Raw genomic sequence first — 16,399 nt, forward strand, 5'->3', positions numbered from 1 at the left:
CTTGCAAACATTTACAATCCATCAACGTGAACTGTAATTTTTTTTTCTATTGGAAAATTGGCTAGGGAGTTTTTGCATTAACAGGAAAATGTAGGCATCTTGCCACCTGGTGTGACCAGGAATAGTGAAGAAGGGGAAAAGGTGTCAACACTCAGTGAGATAACCTGAGGACCAGGTGAGCATTCTGGCTGTATGTTCTCCCTCTCTTAGATCAAAGCTTCATGGGGAAAATCCTACTGTCAGGGATTCCCCCATCCTGCTGTCTGACACTGAACCCCACAAACAGCTTCATTAAGTCACATCTCCAAGCCACTTTTATTTATTTATTAAAAAAAAAAAACAGGAATGAGGAAGTTGTAGTAGTCAGTGGTTCCCTCTGGCCGGGTCATTCAAGCCTTTCGGGTTTGGTTGGGATTGTCACTTCCCCAACTGCAGAATCATTTCCAACCCCGAGCAAGTGGCTTGTGCGTCTCCCAGCTCCCCTCCAGTGGGCGATGCCTGCTGCCCACCCGCCCTTGCTCTCCCCGCGCGGCCGCGCAGCCCCGCCCCGAGCCGCTGCGGGTCTCCTGCCTCCCGCCCGCGGGGAAGGGTGGCAGTCACACTGTGCGATCCCCGGTACGGTGGCCGTGGGCGGGGCGGGACGGACTCCGTCCCCGCCTGTGGAGGCACTGGGGGAGGTGGGCAGGGCCGGGGAGGTGGGCAGGGCCGGGCCAGGAAGACAGAGGGGCGCACGCTTGCATGGGCGTCCCCGAGACCCAGAGCTGAGCGCGCAAGGGGGGCGCGGAGGAAGGGGAGCCTGCGATTCCTCACGCGAGGAGTCTCCACACCGTTCCGCGTGGCCAGGATGATCCCTCCCGGCGGCACCCGAGAGGACAGCGTGGACGGACTGCCCCGGGAGGCGGCCAGCACGGAGCAGCCGCCCTCTCCTGCGTCCACCAGCAGTCTGGAGTCCAAGGTACGCACGCTTCCCCCATGGCATACCAACTCAGGGTGCTCTCTCTGTCCCTGCCACCTCTCCTCCTCCGACCTGGCGCGGGCACAGGGAGCCAGGAGGTGTCCCCAAGCCTTGCTTTGAGACTTGAAGCATCCCACAGGACCCATTGCTGACGCCGCGGGCGTCTTTGCTCCAAGCTTCTGCCCTCAGCGCACAGGCGATTCCCAGGGAGTCCTGGTTTGCAGATGGTTTCTTGGGGCTGGCAAGGAGATTGGGCTGTCCTGGGCTTGCAACCTGCTTGTGTCCTGAAAGCCTGTCTGTACGAGGTGGCTAAGGAAGGAGGAAGGATGGAGACAACCCAGAGACACTCACAGGCAAGCCTGGGCCCATCGGAGGGGGCAGGCATGGGTGCCCCATCTCAAGGCTCTCAGAAAGCTTGTACCTATCCCAGCAGCTGAGAATATACATGGATATATGCGCAGCCAAGGAAAGCACCGCGGCTGCGAGAAAGTTGGTGTTTCTCGTGGTGGAAGTTAATACTCTTTAGAACTTAATGCTTGCCTTTGAAAAGAATCACACTAACACGTACACAAAAACCCAACCCCGCAGCTCCGTCAACTGTCACTATTTTACTTCCTCTGAAACTCGCGTGGGTGCCAGGCACATGTTTGGAAATGTTGGAAGGAGATCAAGGAAAATGTGGCTGCTAGCAGCCGCACGGTGCCAACAGGCAACTCATGTGGGAGCAGAGCTCACACCGTGGGGTTACAGTTCTGTGGATTCTTTAAGTACCCAGCTCCTGGCTCTTGGCGTAGACTTTTCTGTGAAGATCCTGGGCGTTTTCGCAATGTGAGCAGTCCTTGTGTAGTGGCAAAGGAAAGAGGGAACCTTCCCCCTCCAATACCCCCCCCCCAAATCAGATTGGGGCAAGGGATGTGGAAACATTTTCTCCCTGCAGGCTCATCCCTGGTAGCTACTGGCAAAGTTGGGTAATAAATCCCAGCCAGTTAACTGGTGGCTTTGGGGATTTGCTGGGATGTTGAGCCTAGTGTTCTGATATTAGCCATCCAAGACGATCATCTAAGACAGAAAGCTTTGGCTTTGCTCCCCCCACACACACCCTTTCTGTCTTTCCCTCTTCTTTGCTCTTGCTCCCTCCTGTTACTCACTGACTCTCAGAATTGGGCATCTTTTCCAAAAGTCAGCTGGAAATAAAGGCAGAATGTCCCCCAGCCCACCTTCCAGGACCACTGTGAAGAATGGGAGGCTGTGGATTCTGTGGATTCCTCTCTCCTTTCTGAGATGAAGCATAAAATCCCTCCTAATCCTGTCTCAGCCGAATCCTCAGCACAGCATCACAATGCCTGCACACTGCCACCGTGGAAGCCCCACGGTGCCCATCGCTGACCATTCGCCCAGAAGTGGCATGGACATGGGTTTATAGATCTAGTATTGTGAATATGCATGGCTCAAAGCAAGACGGAGAGTGTCAGTCACCTTTCTGAGGGGGACCTGCTGCTCTGGGTGTTCTGGAAAGGCCTTCACGTTTGGGTAAAAGGCAGCATGGTTCAAGCAAACTGTATGGGTTTCCTATTTATAGATGTCCTAATGTAAATTATTTGGCAAAGCAAAACCTCGTATGCAATGCCCATAATTATTCAGCCGTTTATCTGGCTTGTGATTTCAGATGGATATGAATCAGTTTTTCTCCAAGTGGTCGATACGCCTGATGTGTGTTTCCATGTTCTTCCATTTTTCTCTCACAGCTTAGTCATCTTAGTCAGTGGAGATGAACTCTGGAGGGAACCCATGAACCCCAGGAAATGGAACACAGAATAGTGTTCCCCAAGGAAACTTCTTGTGCTGGATGTGGCATTTGTAATTACTTTAATGGGCTTCCCGCCTCCAAAAAGATACCTGAACTGCTGGCATGTAGGAGCATGTAGTTTCAAGGACCATGGCATGGGAAAGGAGCAGAGACAGGCTCTAGTCCTTCCCAACCAGGAAGGCACATTGTAGAGTTCATTGGCATGTAGGAAGCTTTTCTTCCTGAAGAGAAGGACATGGTGGGGAGATATGGAGGAAGGCAGTGGTAATCTTTCCACCTGGCTCTCCTCTGAGGCAACCTCCGTTATCAAAATATTACTATTTCCGAATAAGCCAACATACATTTTAAACATGTCACTACAAGGACATGTAAGCGAGGCGTTTGAAGCATACATGAACTAGCTGGATGCCATCATCCCACATTGTACTCCAGAAGTGTGATATCAGTATGATCTCTCAGTTGAAAACAGAGAGATTTAAAGAAACTCATGGCATAAAACATGGTTCAGGCCCATTTGGGCATTAAATTTCTTCATGAAAGTCTAGAAAGTTTCTTGCAGGACTGGAGATGTGGCTCAAGCAACCAGCCATGAGCAAGAAGTAAACAAGAGTGTGAGGCAACCTTGGTATATATTCTCTCTCTCCCTCTCCCCTTCTCACCCACAGGTGCACACGTGCACAGACAGACAGACAGACAGACAGACAGACACACACACACACACACACACACACACACACACACACACACACACACATGCTAGAAACTGTTCAGCTAGGTGGCTCACATCTATAATCCTAGCCACTCAGGAGGCTGAAATCTAGAAAATCCTGATTCAAAGCCAGCTTGAACAGAAAAATCTGTGTCATGCCATCTCCAAATATCCTAGGAAAATTCCATACTGGAGGCATGGACCAAGTGGTAGAACACCAACAGGGCATAAGGCCCTGTTCTAGTCCAAATGCCAGCACATATACAGAAAAAAAAAGAGTCTTGGGGAACTTTTTTTTTTGGCCAGTCCTAGGCCTGAGCAGTGTCCCTGGGATTTCTCAGTGCTAGAGCTCTACCACTTGAGCCAAAGCACCACTTTCAGCTTTATCTATGTCCGTGATACAGAGGAATTGAACCCAGGTATTCATGTATACTAGGCCAGCACTCTACCACTAGGCCAAATTCCCGGCCCCTTGAAGAACTTTTAAAAGTTTCTTTAAATTATTTTTATCTGATTGTATGAGTGATGGATATTCTGTGGATATTAGAAAAGCCCAAATAACAATAACGAAAAAATATTTTTGGGTCATAATGCAGAAACAGATACTGATAGCATTTTGACCTGTATCTTACATCTTTTTTTTTCTTGTTTGTATTTGCACAGTGGCATGAACACTGGTGAGCATCAACTGAAAGTTTATTGTAAAATCATGCACACCCTTGATCTTCACCCTAAAAGATTCTGCCGTGGTTTCCAGGTGACATCTAGGGAGGTGGGAGCTCAGGAAGTCTGAGTGGCCTACCCAAGATCTCAGAACTACTCCACTGACACAAACAAGAGTGGGACCCAAGCAGAATGACTCTGGGACCGAAGCCCTCACTCTCCCATGTTTATCTTTGTCCCTTCACCCTATCAACAGCTATTCTAAGGACTGTGCATGCCTCTCAGTCACTTGCAACAAACAGTGCTGTGCCTTCTAAAGAAACCCTGAAAAAGTAAGTCAAGCCATAGGCCATTCTTGTGTGAAACAATCATTAGTAACCAACTCTTGGCCAGCTTCCTTGGAATAGCAGATTGCTGTTTTTTCTCCTAAAAAAAGCATTTATGGAAGAAATTAAGTAGAATATCACAGTCATATGGAAAGTGAGGTTATGACAGACTCTATGGACTAGAGTGTCTATAAAATGACATAGAATATATAAAACATATTAAATATAAAAATATAATATATATAAACTCTCAGAGGCATATAAAGTATATAAACTATCTCCAGACCTAAGGTGAGCACATAAAATTTCTCCAGAAGTTCACATTTTCTGCAGATTCTGTGAAAGGATAAATAATAAAGTATTCAAATTGGAGACATTAGAGATTACCTGTTCTAGGTAGTTTTTAGAATTATGGATCACTGTATTGTATAAATTTATTTTATTGTGGAAAATTTCAGTATACACAAAGGAAGCAAACAATATAAGCATTATAGAACATTAGTTCTTTCACCATTTCTCAATCATGGGAGACATTGCTTCACATATTACCATCTCAGCCAACATACACATTGTCCTTCCCTCCTCCACCCCATCCATGCTACCGCATTTTAGGACAAATTCCAGACATCAAATAATTTTCTCTGAAAGTACTTTGAACTAGATGCACCTGTAAAAGGTATTCTTTTGGCAAACTTGGCACATTTCAAAAGGTGCCATTTGAATAAAGTCCAGGTGGATTTTTTTTAATCAAAAGGTCAATGCATTCTATCTATATCATCTCCTACAAGTCACTCCCCTCCTTTGGGACCCCATTTCAGATGAGAGAGAGACAGAGAGAGCGAGAGAAAGAGAGAGAGAGAGAGAGAGAGAGAGAGAGAGAGAGAGAGAGAGAGAGAGAGAGAGAGAGAGCGCAAAGTGAAAACTCTATTAACAGTGTTCAGAAAATCTGTGAGCAAACAAAAGTAGCAGTGCATTCAAAGTCATAAATGCACATATGTTATCCAAGGAAATGTTTTAAAGCATACACTACATTCATATCCTTCATTATTCATTCTCTCTGACTTTGTATCTCCTTCCCCCCCCCTTCGGCTTTGCTCTCTCTATTTCTCTGTCTCTCAGAAACAGAGTCCAAAAAAGCACAGTGATTTATCTAAGTGGCACAGAGAGTTACTTACCCCTAGCTAAGAATCTTTTTCTTGGACTTTGAATATCTCAGTATGATTTTCTCTCATAATGTTTCTGTAAGCACATATAGCAATGTCATGTAATCTAATTGTAGTTTTTTTCCTTTCATTAGTTGAATGGAAAAAGCTGGAAAACCACTAATGCACCCCATTCCTTTATCTTTCCACTAGGTATTCCAGAAAGACCATAGTGTAATTTATTTTCTGAGTGCTAGACAGAGATCACTGAACCAGAGAAAAATGTCCTGTTTCACTCTCTCTCTCTCCCTTGTCTCCATAAGTGTCTTTTCCCCCAATGACTTTTTGACAGCACAGAAAGCTTTTGAAGATCTAATGTGAAGGCTTCATATTGATGCCTTTGACAGCACTTATGTGACCCGAGGCCCCAGGCTGAAGATGTTGAAGGGATTATAGGCTTTGAGGTCAGATAGACGAGAGCGCAAACCTCTTCTCACCAATTGTCACCACTGAGACCATGGGCAAGATGCTTATTGTCTCCTAGCATGAGCTTCTTCCTCTCTAGGATGAGAAGGCTAAAACATGGTTGGCATGGTGACACCTAAGAAGTTGAAAACACTTAATGTGCTATAGGCACAAAATGCTGTTTATTTCCTATTTTTGTGTCAGCATGGAAGACATCTACTATTTATCTAGCCCCCAAATGCCATCACTGCAGGTTTTCACAATGGACTTTCCGATAGTGTAATTGAATTTTCCTTTCTTTGGACTTATATGTATGCTCTGACTACAGTGTGAGATTTCACCCCACCTACTTTGCATCCCCTAGTCTCACCCATCTGTGATTTTATTGCTGAAAGTGCTCTGTAAGCCATCCACTGCCTCAGTCGAGGCACAGTCCATGGCTGCCCTACACATCAAGATTCCCTCTAATCCTAAACTCCCATCTAGTGTAAGTCAAAAGAGTCCTTACCCCTGAGTTCATGCCCTCTGAGAAAGGGTGTGTTGATTCCTTAAATCAGCAACTATTTATCAATCACCTAGCATTTCCCACACACGAGCATGAAGCTGTTACTGATAAGGAGGTTACACTTTACTCAGGAGACAGGGGAAATGAAATGAAGCCCTGGCACTGAATTAAAATCATATGGACCATCCCATTCATAGTCCTACATCAAAACCATGGCGAGAGGACAGATATCAGGGTTGTTCAAAGTTTCCTTTGGGGCCCAGAGTGTGACCTAGTGACAGAATGCTTCCTTAGCATTCACAATACCCTGAGTTTGATTCCTCGGTACCACATACACAGAAAGAAAGCCAGAAGCAGTGCTTTGGCTCAAGTGGTAGAGCGCTAGCATTGAGAAAGCTCAAGGACAGTGCTCAGGCCCTGAGTTCAAGGGCCAGGACTGGCCCAAAACAAAGTTTCCCAGGGGCTGGGAGTTTGGTCTAGTGGGAGAGTGCTCACCTAGCATGCACAAAGATCCAGGTTCAATTCCTCAGTACCACATACATAGAGAAAAAAAGCCAAAAGTGGTGCTGTGGCTCAAGTGGTAAAACTCTAACCTTGAGAAAAGCCCCAGGACAGTGCGCAGGCTGGTGAGATTAAACTCCAATATTGGCAAAAAAGAAAAAGTTTCCCTGCTAAATTCCTGTGCAGTTAAGGTTGAGGAACACTGGTGTATATTTAAAAAGCATAGAATATCCAACAAAAGCAAAATTTAAGATCTCTTACCTTCTGTTTATGCTAATCAAGATACTAGAGGGAATCATATGAACTTTATTCCCTGCCTTCACTTCAGTCCAGAGGAGTGGCATTGGCACAAGGGTCAAGCTTCTTTTCTCTGTTGGAACTACATGATTGAAAGCATGGCTCAGAAGCATCTTACAAGGTTGACTGTATTTTCATTTAGATTATTTCCATGCTTCTTAGAGTAAAATACACTCTAGGTAACTGGGAAACCCAGAAAATGAAAAGAAGGAAAATATCTTATTCATCATACAACCTCTTACAAAAACTGTAAAACAAAATTCAGTATTACAGATGAATTTTCTTTCTTAAAAAGTCACATGCTGAAATTAAAGTTGTAATGGCATATTCCTAATGCATGCCTCCACCTAATGTTCTACATACAAGTTTACCATGCTCTTAGCTAATCCATAGTAGGAATGTTAGAGACAGTGGAATTTTGCAGTCCAGTAGTCTCTACCAAATTCATTTCATCAGTCTCTTCTGGTTTCAGATGTAGCTTCTTTCAAGCTGAAAGGACATTGCAAGACAGGATAGCATGAAACACATAGAAACAAATAATATCATAATACTCAGTGTACATATGTGATGAAGGAAGAGGGAAATATAAAATGAGTTTGGGGGAGGAAACAAATGAGATGGGGGAATGATGGGCAGGGTGACTGACCAGGAAGCTCTGAACACTTAGATCGACACCTTCAATTCTATAATGTTTAACACTCTGTGAAGGTCAGAAAACACAATAAATATATTTTGGGATTTGGGGAGAGAGAGGATTCTTTCTTTTCATTTTTTGTACCATTCCTGGGATTTGAACTCAAATCCTGGACACTGTCCCTGAGCTTATTTTGCTCAAGGCTAATGTTCTACCTCTTGAACCACAGCTCCATTTCTAGGTTTAGATGGTGGGGGAGGCTAGTTTATTGGAGATAAGAGTTTCACAGACTTTGCTGCCTGGATTTGCTTTGAGCTTGATCCTTAGATCTCACTCTCCTGAGTAAGTAAAGTTTGCAAATAAATACTTTTAAATAAAAATATTGATATGTGCATCCTGATGTGTAAACATGGTATATAGTTCTAATGAATTCCATGGGAGACTATTAGAGCTGGGGTAAACAATTATATCTTTTTTTTTTACTTTATTCACTTTAGTCCAGTGACTTTACAAAATGTTCTGTTAGACTTTGTCTTTCTTAACAAACTTGGTTGAAATATAAGATCATAACTCCAAATGCTTTACAGCTTCTTAGGGTTTAAAACACAATAAAGTTTTGATCCGTGTGTTTGCATAAATCACAAAGCAGAATGTCACCAGCACCCCAGATTCTCTCCCATACTCCTTGTAGTCTACTCTCCAGAAGGCAATGTTCTTATGACAGCATAAATTTACTTGTTTGTGAACTTTTGTACAAGTAGAATCATACATTATGTACCTTTTTCATGCCTGAGTTCTTCCACCCAATACGATGTGGTAAGATTCATCTGTGACATGGCTACGTAGCATTCCACTCTGGAAACAGAGCATAGTTTAATTACTTCTTGTATCTGCCTGCTTTGAGTTGTGCTGTTATAAGCACTCTTATGCATATGTTTGTTTCATATAAGAAAATATTCTGTCAGGTGGATACTTCGGAGCAGCATTAGTACTTAGAGTAAATACTTCAACTTTTTTTTAATACTTCAACTTTTTAATGTCATATCAATTTATAGCCCCATCAGTAATAGTTAACTTCAGTTTCTCCATGGGTTATCAACACTTACTATTGTCTATCTTGCTTATTTCCACTTACTCATGGGCAAGGAATGTATTATGATATGATGTTAAGTTGCACTGTCTAATGAGTATACCAGCTATTCATATATTTATAGGTTTTTTGTGTCCTCTTTGGTGAAATAGTTGTTCAAACCTGTTCTTTATATTTCTATTGAGTTATCTGGTTTTCTTAGCAGGCATTCCTAATTTCTTGTAATGCATTTTATTAACTTTTCTCCTTTTACGGCTCTGATTTGTAATGTCCAGAATAGAAAACCATTGTCCACCTCAAAGGCATGAAGGTACACCCCAAGACTATTTCCTAGACATGTTATCAATGTGTCTTTAATACGTAGGAATATGGTCCATTTGTAATTGCCTTATTGCTATGCACAAATTAAGAGTCAAGATTTCTTTTTAGCTTAAGTTTTATTTTTTACACACACATTTTTTTAAACCCTTCTGTGTGTTGCCAGGAGTTTGTCCTAGTGGTAAGAGTGCCTGCTTAGCATGCACGAAGACTGGGGTTCAATTCCTTGGAACCACATACATAGAAAAAGCCAGAAGCAGTGCTGTGGGTCAAATGGTAGAGCCCTAGCCTTTAGAAAGCCCAAGGACAATGCTCAGGGCCTGAGTTCAAGCCCAGGACTGGCAAACAAAAGGGAAACCCTTCCATGCATAAATAAACACTTGGGAGCTGCACACACTGATGCTGGAATCTAATCCCAGCTATTCAGGAGGCTAAGATCTCAAGTTTGAGACCTGCCTAGTCCCAGTCAGCAAGATCCTATCTCAGAAACAAAAGGACTGAGTTGTGAGGTTTATGTGAGAGAGTGATCATAAGAGGCCCTGGTTTCAATCCAATACTTGGAGAAAAAAAATAGACATTTGTGTTTTCCGCTACCTTTTTGGTTGTTGTGAATAATGGTGCTGCAAAAATAATACACAAGCATGTGTTCCCATCCTGGCTTTTCACTTCTTGTGGAATATCAGTCCATAGCCTTGTGCATTTGATACTGTGTTTCCTATTAATATTTTAAAAATCTTTTTTATATTTATATATATTACAAATGTTTATCCAGATTGAATACTTTCCAGTTTTGTTTATTGCATTTCAACATATTACATATTGCAACACACAACATATTACATATTACAATCTATTACATTCAGCATTTCCTTTTTCATGGAATGTCACACGTGTATTTGAGGAGCTCCAGTAGCGCAATTGATTAGTGCATGGTACTATACAAGTGTATTTGACTACACATTCTTCTTTTCATTTATATTTAGGAAGTCTTCACTCTGAGAGCAATATATATATATATATACATATTCTATGTTTCGTGAAATCCTCTCTATATCCATTTTATTTTTATCATCTTAATCTCTCTAGAATTTATGTCTTGAGATCGGAAAGAAACCTATTTTTTCCAAGTGATTAATCAGTATTTTAAAAATCATTTCTTGAACAATTTATTCTTTCTTCCTTGATTTAAAGTGTTACTTTTATTATGTAATAGGTAGTAATATATACTGGCTTCTCATTTAGAGTCACCTGTTATATTCTAATGACTTGTATATTTAATTTGCACTTAGAACAATCCTGTACATTATTTTTACATGGCTACTATGTTTAAACCATTGTAGCTTTATAATACAGTTTGATGATTCATAATACCAGTATGCTGTTCAGTGTTTTATTATGTATCTACACTGGCTGTTTTGATTTGCCATCAGATTATAATAATAGCTTGGTTAAAACATTCTTTATGGAACAAAATATTCTAAATACCTTCTTCTGGCTTTTCAAAATATATAAAACATAATCTCTACCTACTGTCACCCTGCTAAGCAATAGTTCACCAGAACGTCTTAGTCCTTCCCAATTACTATTTCATACATTAAAGAAATGAGGATAAATATTTGAGAAAGCAGATATGTTTACCTTGATTTAGACTTTATGTAATATATACATGTATCAAAACATTACACATGCGATTGTAGTGATACGTACAATTTTATATGCATTTATATCAGATGGAATTTTAAATTTCCCAAAGAAAAAAAATTGAAAAAATAATGCATGTTGAATATGTTGAAAGCAATTGCATGCAACCTTTAAGATCATTTAATGAAATCTCAGCAATAATGAGCCGTCTTATCCACACACATCATTTATTTGTTTAGTTTTCAAACATTTTTAATATCTCTCATCAATGCTTGAGCAATTATTCTGCTTAATTTTTCATTAGTCATTTTCTTAGTGTCTGTTGGGGTCCTATAATAAAATGCTGTGAACTGAGCAATTAGTTCACAAGCAACAGTCATGCAGATTTCATAGATAAAGAGCCTGGGAAGCTATGGTACCTGGTGTGCTTGCCTTTCTTCCTTGATGCCTTTTACAGCTGTTCCTCTTCTGGAGCCAGGGGCATGCCAGCTCTCTGGGGCCTCTTTACGCAGCCACTCACCCATTCACAAGAGTTCCCTGCTCAGCTCATAACTTTCTCATTACCAAAGGCTTTACCTCTTACTACCACCGCATTGGTGTTGGGTTTAGTATTAAGAAGATAGCCTTGGGTATTTCATAATACAGGTTACTATTATAAACCATTTCTTTAATGCTTCCTTACTAGTGACAGTTAACATATAGGAAACTCATTTTGCATGGTGACCACCTGCCCCTCTGAAAACCACTGAAACCACTCAGAGAACTGTCTCAGGATGCTCTCAAAGTTCAACATCAAGACAAATCCTGCTAAAAGAGTCCCCTTCTGCATAAATTCCAAGCTTCCCATTTATGTCCACCATTTAAACTGAGATTATCATTTCTTTTTTCTAATTGGGACAATCATTTCTATATTAAAAATAGGTAATATGCCTGGCCTATTAAACATATCAGGATGGATGCAAGATTGTTTCAAATGACTTCTTGGCAAGTATTAAAGAACTCATGTGGTTGGATTTTGGCCTTTGGCCTTTTTATCTGATGGCTGATATTAATAGATATCCTAATATTAAACTCTTCTAGCATTCCTGGAACAAGTCCTACTTGGCCATGAGGATTTTCTTTTAATAAACTCTAAAGCTTTCATTGCCAAGATTTATTATTTTTGTACCCATAAACATATAGGAGACTACTATGTATCATTTTTGTGCTCTTGGTAAGACTTTATTTTAAAGATGATGTCAATTAAAAAAAAACTGAATTGGGAAGATGCCTGTGGGTAAGTTGTTTTTATTTCCTGTGGTGGGACAGTGTGCAGAAGCCAGAATGAATCTTTTCTTTGAACGTGTTGGGGGTCAATGTTGCCAATAATATATAAACCTAGCACCAGTCTTAAAATAAAAATGGAAAACATTTTTTCTGTTTTTATTCTGCTCTTTTTGTTCCAAATTGGCTTCATTCAACTTTGTTAATTTTTGTGTTGCCAGAAAATTCTCCATCGCATGTAATTCTTTAGAACATCTCTGCCTGCTTGTATCAGTACGGCTATAAGACCTCTTCCTCCAATCTCAGTCTCATCCCATCTGGTCTCAAGAAGACAACTTTGGGGCTTTCATCCCAGAAACACTCCTTTTTGTAGCTCTCTATTTCTGTATAATCCAGATCCTTCAGATCAGGATCTGGAATTGGAAGCATTAAACATCAGCTCTCTGATCTCTACCTTATGAAGAAAAGGACCTTCTGTCTTTTCCTCCTAAAACCCTTCAGTCTTTTGTATTTTGTATTCCCTCCTATTGCTCCTATGGGGGTGGAGGTGGGAATGGGGGGTGGGAATGTATACTAGGCCTTGAACTGAGGGCTCATGCTATTGTTTGTTTGTTTGTTTTCTCTTGAGAATGGCATTCTCCTACTTTATCTACATTTCATGGCTGGTATTCTACCACTTCTGCTACACCTCCTTTAGCTTTTTTTGATTATTTGGAAATTTCTCATGGATTTGTCTGCTGAGGCTGGCTTCAAACCCTGATACTCAGCTGTCAGGCTCCTGAATAGCTAAACTTACAGCCAAGAGCCACTAATGCCTAGTTCTTTTGATAGCTCTTATGGACCTCTGGTCCTAATGCCTATTGTGTCCCTTCCTTCTCTGAAAATCCTATGAATCTTCCCCAAATCATACTTTCAGCTTGCACCTCTTCTTACTTTCCATAGTCTTTCTGTGTCTTTACTGAGAGATCTTACCTAGTTGTATTGTTTTATTCATCAGTTGATAACTCTCAAATCCAAATTCCTTCTGGATCTATCTCTTCTGAGCTTTAGGTCAGTAGGTATATCCATCTGTCATTTGGACAATCTTTCTTGATATTTACATCTCAAATTTCTGCCTACACTTGACTGAACTCTCTCTTCCACTCAGGCATCACCTCACATCTTCCGAGCTACTCTTCTTCTTGAATGTTCATCTATAGATATCCATCTTCAGTGGTGCCCACCACATTGGAAAGCTGGAAGTTATGCTTGATGACCCTGACAAAACCTGAGCAGTGAGGAGGAGGTTCAGCAGGAGATGGATAGAAAACAGGATGTCTCTCTCCATTGTTTCAGCATCTTCTTGTTGTGGTCCACATCTTTTCCTTGGATCTGGGAGCTGCATGAGCCACAAAATGAAGCACTAACATCAGACCTAAAAACAACAACAACAAAAAAAAAAAAAAACAGAGGGGCCAGGGCACTCAAAGTTCCCAGGATTGTCACTGTTCATTTGTTCTGAAAAATGGCCTCCAGGAAGGAAAAGAGTCACATTCTGCAGCTTTTAGAAATTAATTCCAGAGAATTCAATCTCCAGGATCAGGAAAGAACCACAGGCTCCTCCCTGTGTCATGCTTTCATCTGTGCATCTCACAGGCACTGCTACTAATCCACCATCATCCAGCCTGTTTTGAAGTTGGTACTTTGCTCTACTCTCCGGAATTGAGCCTTCAGTCACATATTCTCCATCCTCAGCTTCACCTCAGATGTGTTTATCTTCCTTCTTCTACAGATTTTCAAGGGGTGGCTCCTTGCTCCTTCTTCAGGCCCAGTGCTTAGAGAAGCAGACTCACCAGTTGTTCCAGATTTTGATCCCATCCCTCCCCACACCATGTCTTGAAACTCAGAACTTCAAATTGTACCTTCTCAGACTCTTCCACTCACTGTTGCCATCACCTTGGCCACTTACCAACCACAAGTCTTTTTTCCTGATGGAAAGTCAGACTCAAGCAGGTTCACCACCACGATTCCCGCCCTAATCCTTGGTGTATCAAATGCCCTGACTTAGACCAGAAATATTTCTCCTCCTGAAATCTCCTCTTCCACCTTCCATGACTATCTCCAACTCCAGAAGCATTTGTCCCCATCAGAGAGGATCTTACCCTCTTCTAAATCTGCAAGCTTACCACTCCATGCCTGCCATCTGGTATCTTTCCATGCCATGCCCTTTACCACTTCTGTTCCAATGACACTTCCTCCACTCAAGCATGAATTTTGTTAAGCCAGTAAATTGTCACTTCTCTGACCTTCACTCAGAGCCAAGCACTGGTAGCTCACACCTGTAATCCTAGTTACTCAGGAGACTGAGATTTGAAGATTCAAGTATAAAGTTTGATCAGGCAAGAAAGGTTCTGACACTTGTAGAGAAATAGAGCAGATACATGAAGAAGAGAGGAGGGGGAGAATACAGTCAAGAATTCAATATATATATGCAATGTATATTCTGCAAAATTAAGAAGAATGAGGTGAGTAGGGAGGGATGGGTAAGAATGTTGAAAGGAACGACTCTGATCATAAATTGCTTTGTTAAATGGCAAATTCTTTGTAAGACTACTTAAAGATCATTTTTAAAACAGATGTAAGGGGAAGAAAGACCATTGAAGTGGTCAGACAAAAGCCTTAGAAGTAGACAGAGAGACTTAGGTTTGTAAGACAAGGATACAAGCTGTCATTAATGTAATAATGATTGGCATGAAGGACACTTGAAGCCAGGAAGGTGAGAAATTAAACAACTGAAAAGAAGAAATAAGAAGCCAGAGGAAAGAGCAGATGAGAAATTATTCAGACAGATATAGAGTCTAGCTCTAACTTGGAACCAACTGCTCAGGATCAGTTAGGATTCAACCAGCAGAATCCTTACCTTGCTGTTCATCTATTTAAAGTAAACAACCAGAAGATTTTGTTACCTGGTATATTTATTTGTCTATTTGAAATATGGAAGGAAAGGGAGGAAGAATGAGGTAATTGGGAGGGATGGGGGAGGGAAAGGGGGACAAAAACATGAGAAGGAGTATCAATGTTGAAGAAGTAACGCACCCTCTGCCTGATGAATGGAACTGTAACTCCTCTATACATTACCTCCACAATAAAATCCAAAAAAAATGAAAGAAAGATCTTAGGTAAAAATCTCAATGGAGAGGACAAGAAGTAAAGAGAAATGAAGTATAATATCGAGAATCACAGCTCCTAATCTCACAGTTCAGAGAATCGCACAGTTTCCCTTCTGTGTTACTTGTCCCTGTAAGGGACCCTTAAGCATCATGATTGATTTTTGGTGCCAGTAATCTATATTCAAGTCTCCTGGCTGTGAAGGAAGAAGGCAAAGGAGACCAGCTACAGCCAATGAAGAAACAGCTGGACCTTTGGCCTCCATAATACAGGTCATTTCTTCACAAACTGCAAAGGGTCGAGCAAAAAGGCCTTGGACAAGAGTAATTTTCTCTAGTCAGAGAGTATTTCTGGGGAATATAATATATATATTATAACTTCTCTGATCATCATTTTGATAAAAGGCTTCTTTTCCCAAAAAATCTTATTCTAAAAACACAAGTCCCCACCTTGGAGATTAATGAGTTTCATGAGATTGTCTGATTTATTTCTTTTACTTCATTTTTTTCTAGCAGATATTGAACCAAAACTTCATCAAGCAAGGCCTATATGAGTTAGATATACATGCAAAAATCTTAATTATGTATTGGATCTAGCTTTGGTAGTTTGCTTTTGTATTAGAAAGTCAGCTGTTAGACTAGATGGAATTTCTTGTTCCTCAGACACTGGACCAGATGGGTTGTCAGAGAAGTGAACAACATTTTTGTCTTTTGATGTTTTGTTTTTGTTTTTGTTTTTATATGTAGTGCTTAGTCTGGTGGAACTTCCAGTATTTCATAAGTATTTCCTGCTCGTTGTCTGTGTTTACTGTAAGTTATTTGATATTTCTTCCATCTTATTTGAAAAGCTGAATTCAATGGCATCTGTTTAATTAAAAGCTGTTGCTGGATAATTAGTGTGTGGATCTGTCAGTTTGCTAGTAACCATCCTCAATGA

At 41.2% G+C, this 16,399-nt stretch overlaps 1 protein-coding gene across 1 annotated transcript in view; it reads left to right on the plus strand.

Annotated features, from left to right (window-relative positions):
• The first annotated feature begins 719 nt into the window (after positions 1-719).
• Positions 720-16,399, plus strand: part of Stac (SH3 and cysteine rich domain) — a 134,772-nt gene continuing 119,092 nt past the window's right edge. The window contains exon 1 of the mRNA XM_090352754.1: positions 720-955. Coding sequence (XP_090208880.1) covers positions 845-955 — 111 coding nt within the window. The 5' untranslated portion in view covers positions 720-844. The remainder of the gene's footprint in view (positions 956-16,399) is intronic.

The sequence above is a fragment of the Megascapheus bottae genome, chromosome 18, assembly GCF_031878675.1.
Source record: "Megascapheus bottae isolate mThoBot1 chromosome 18, mThoBot2.hap1, whole genome shotgun sequence".
NCBI classification, from domain to species: domain Eukaryota; kingdom Metazoa; phylum Chordata; class Mammalia; order Rodentia; family Geomyidae; genus Megascapheus; species Megascapheus bottae.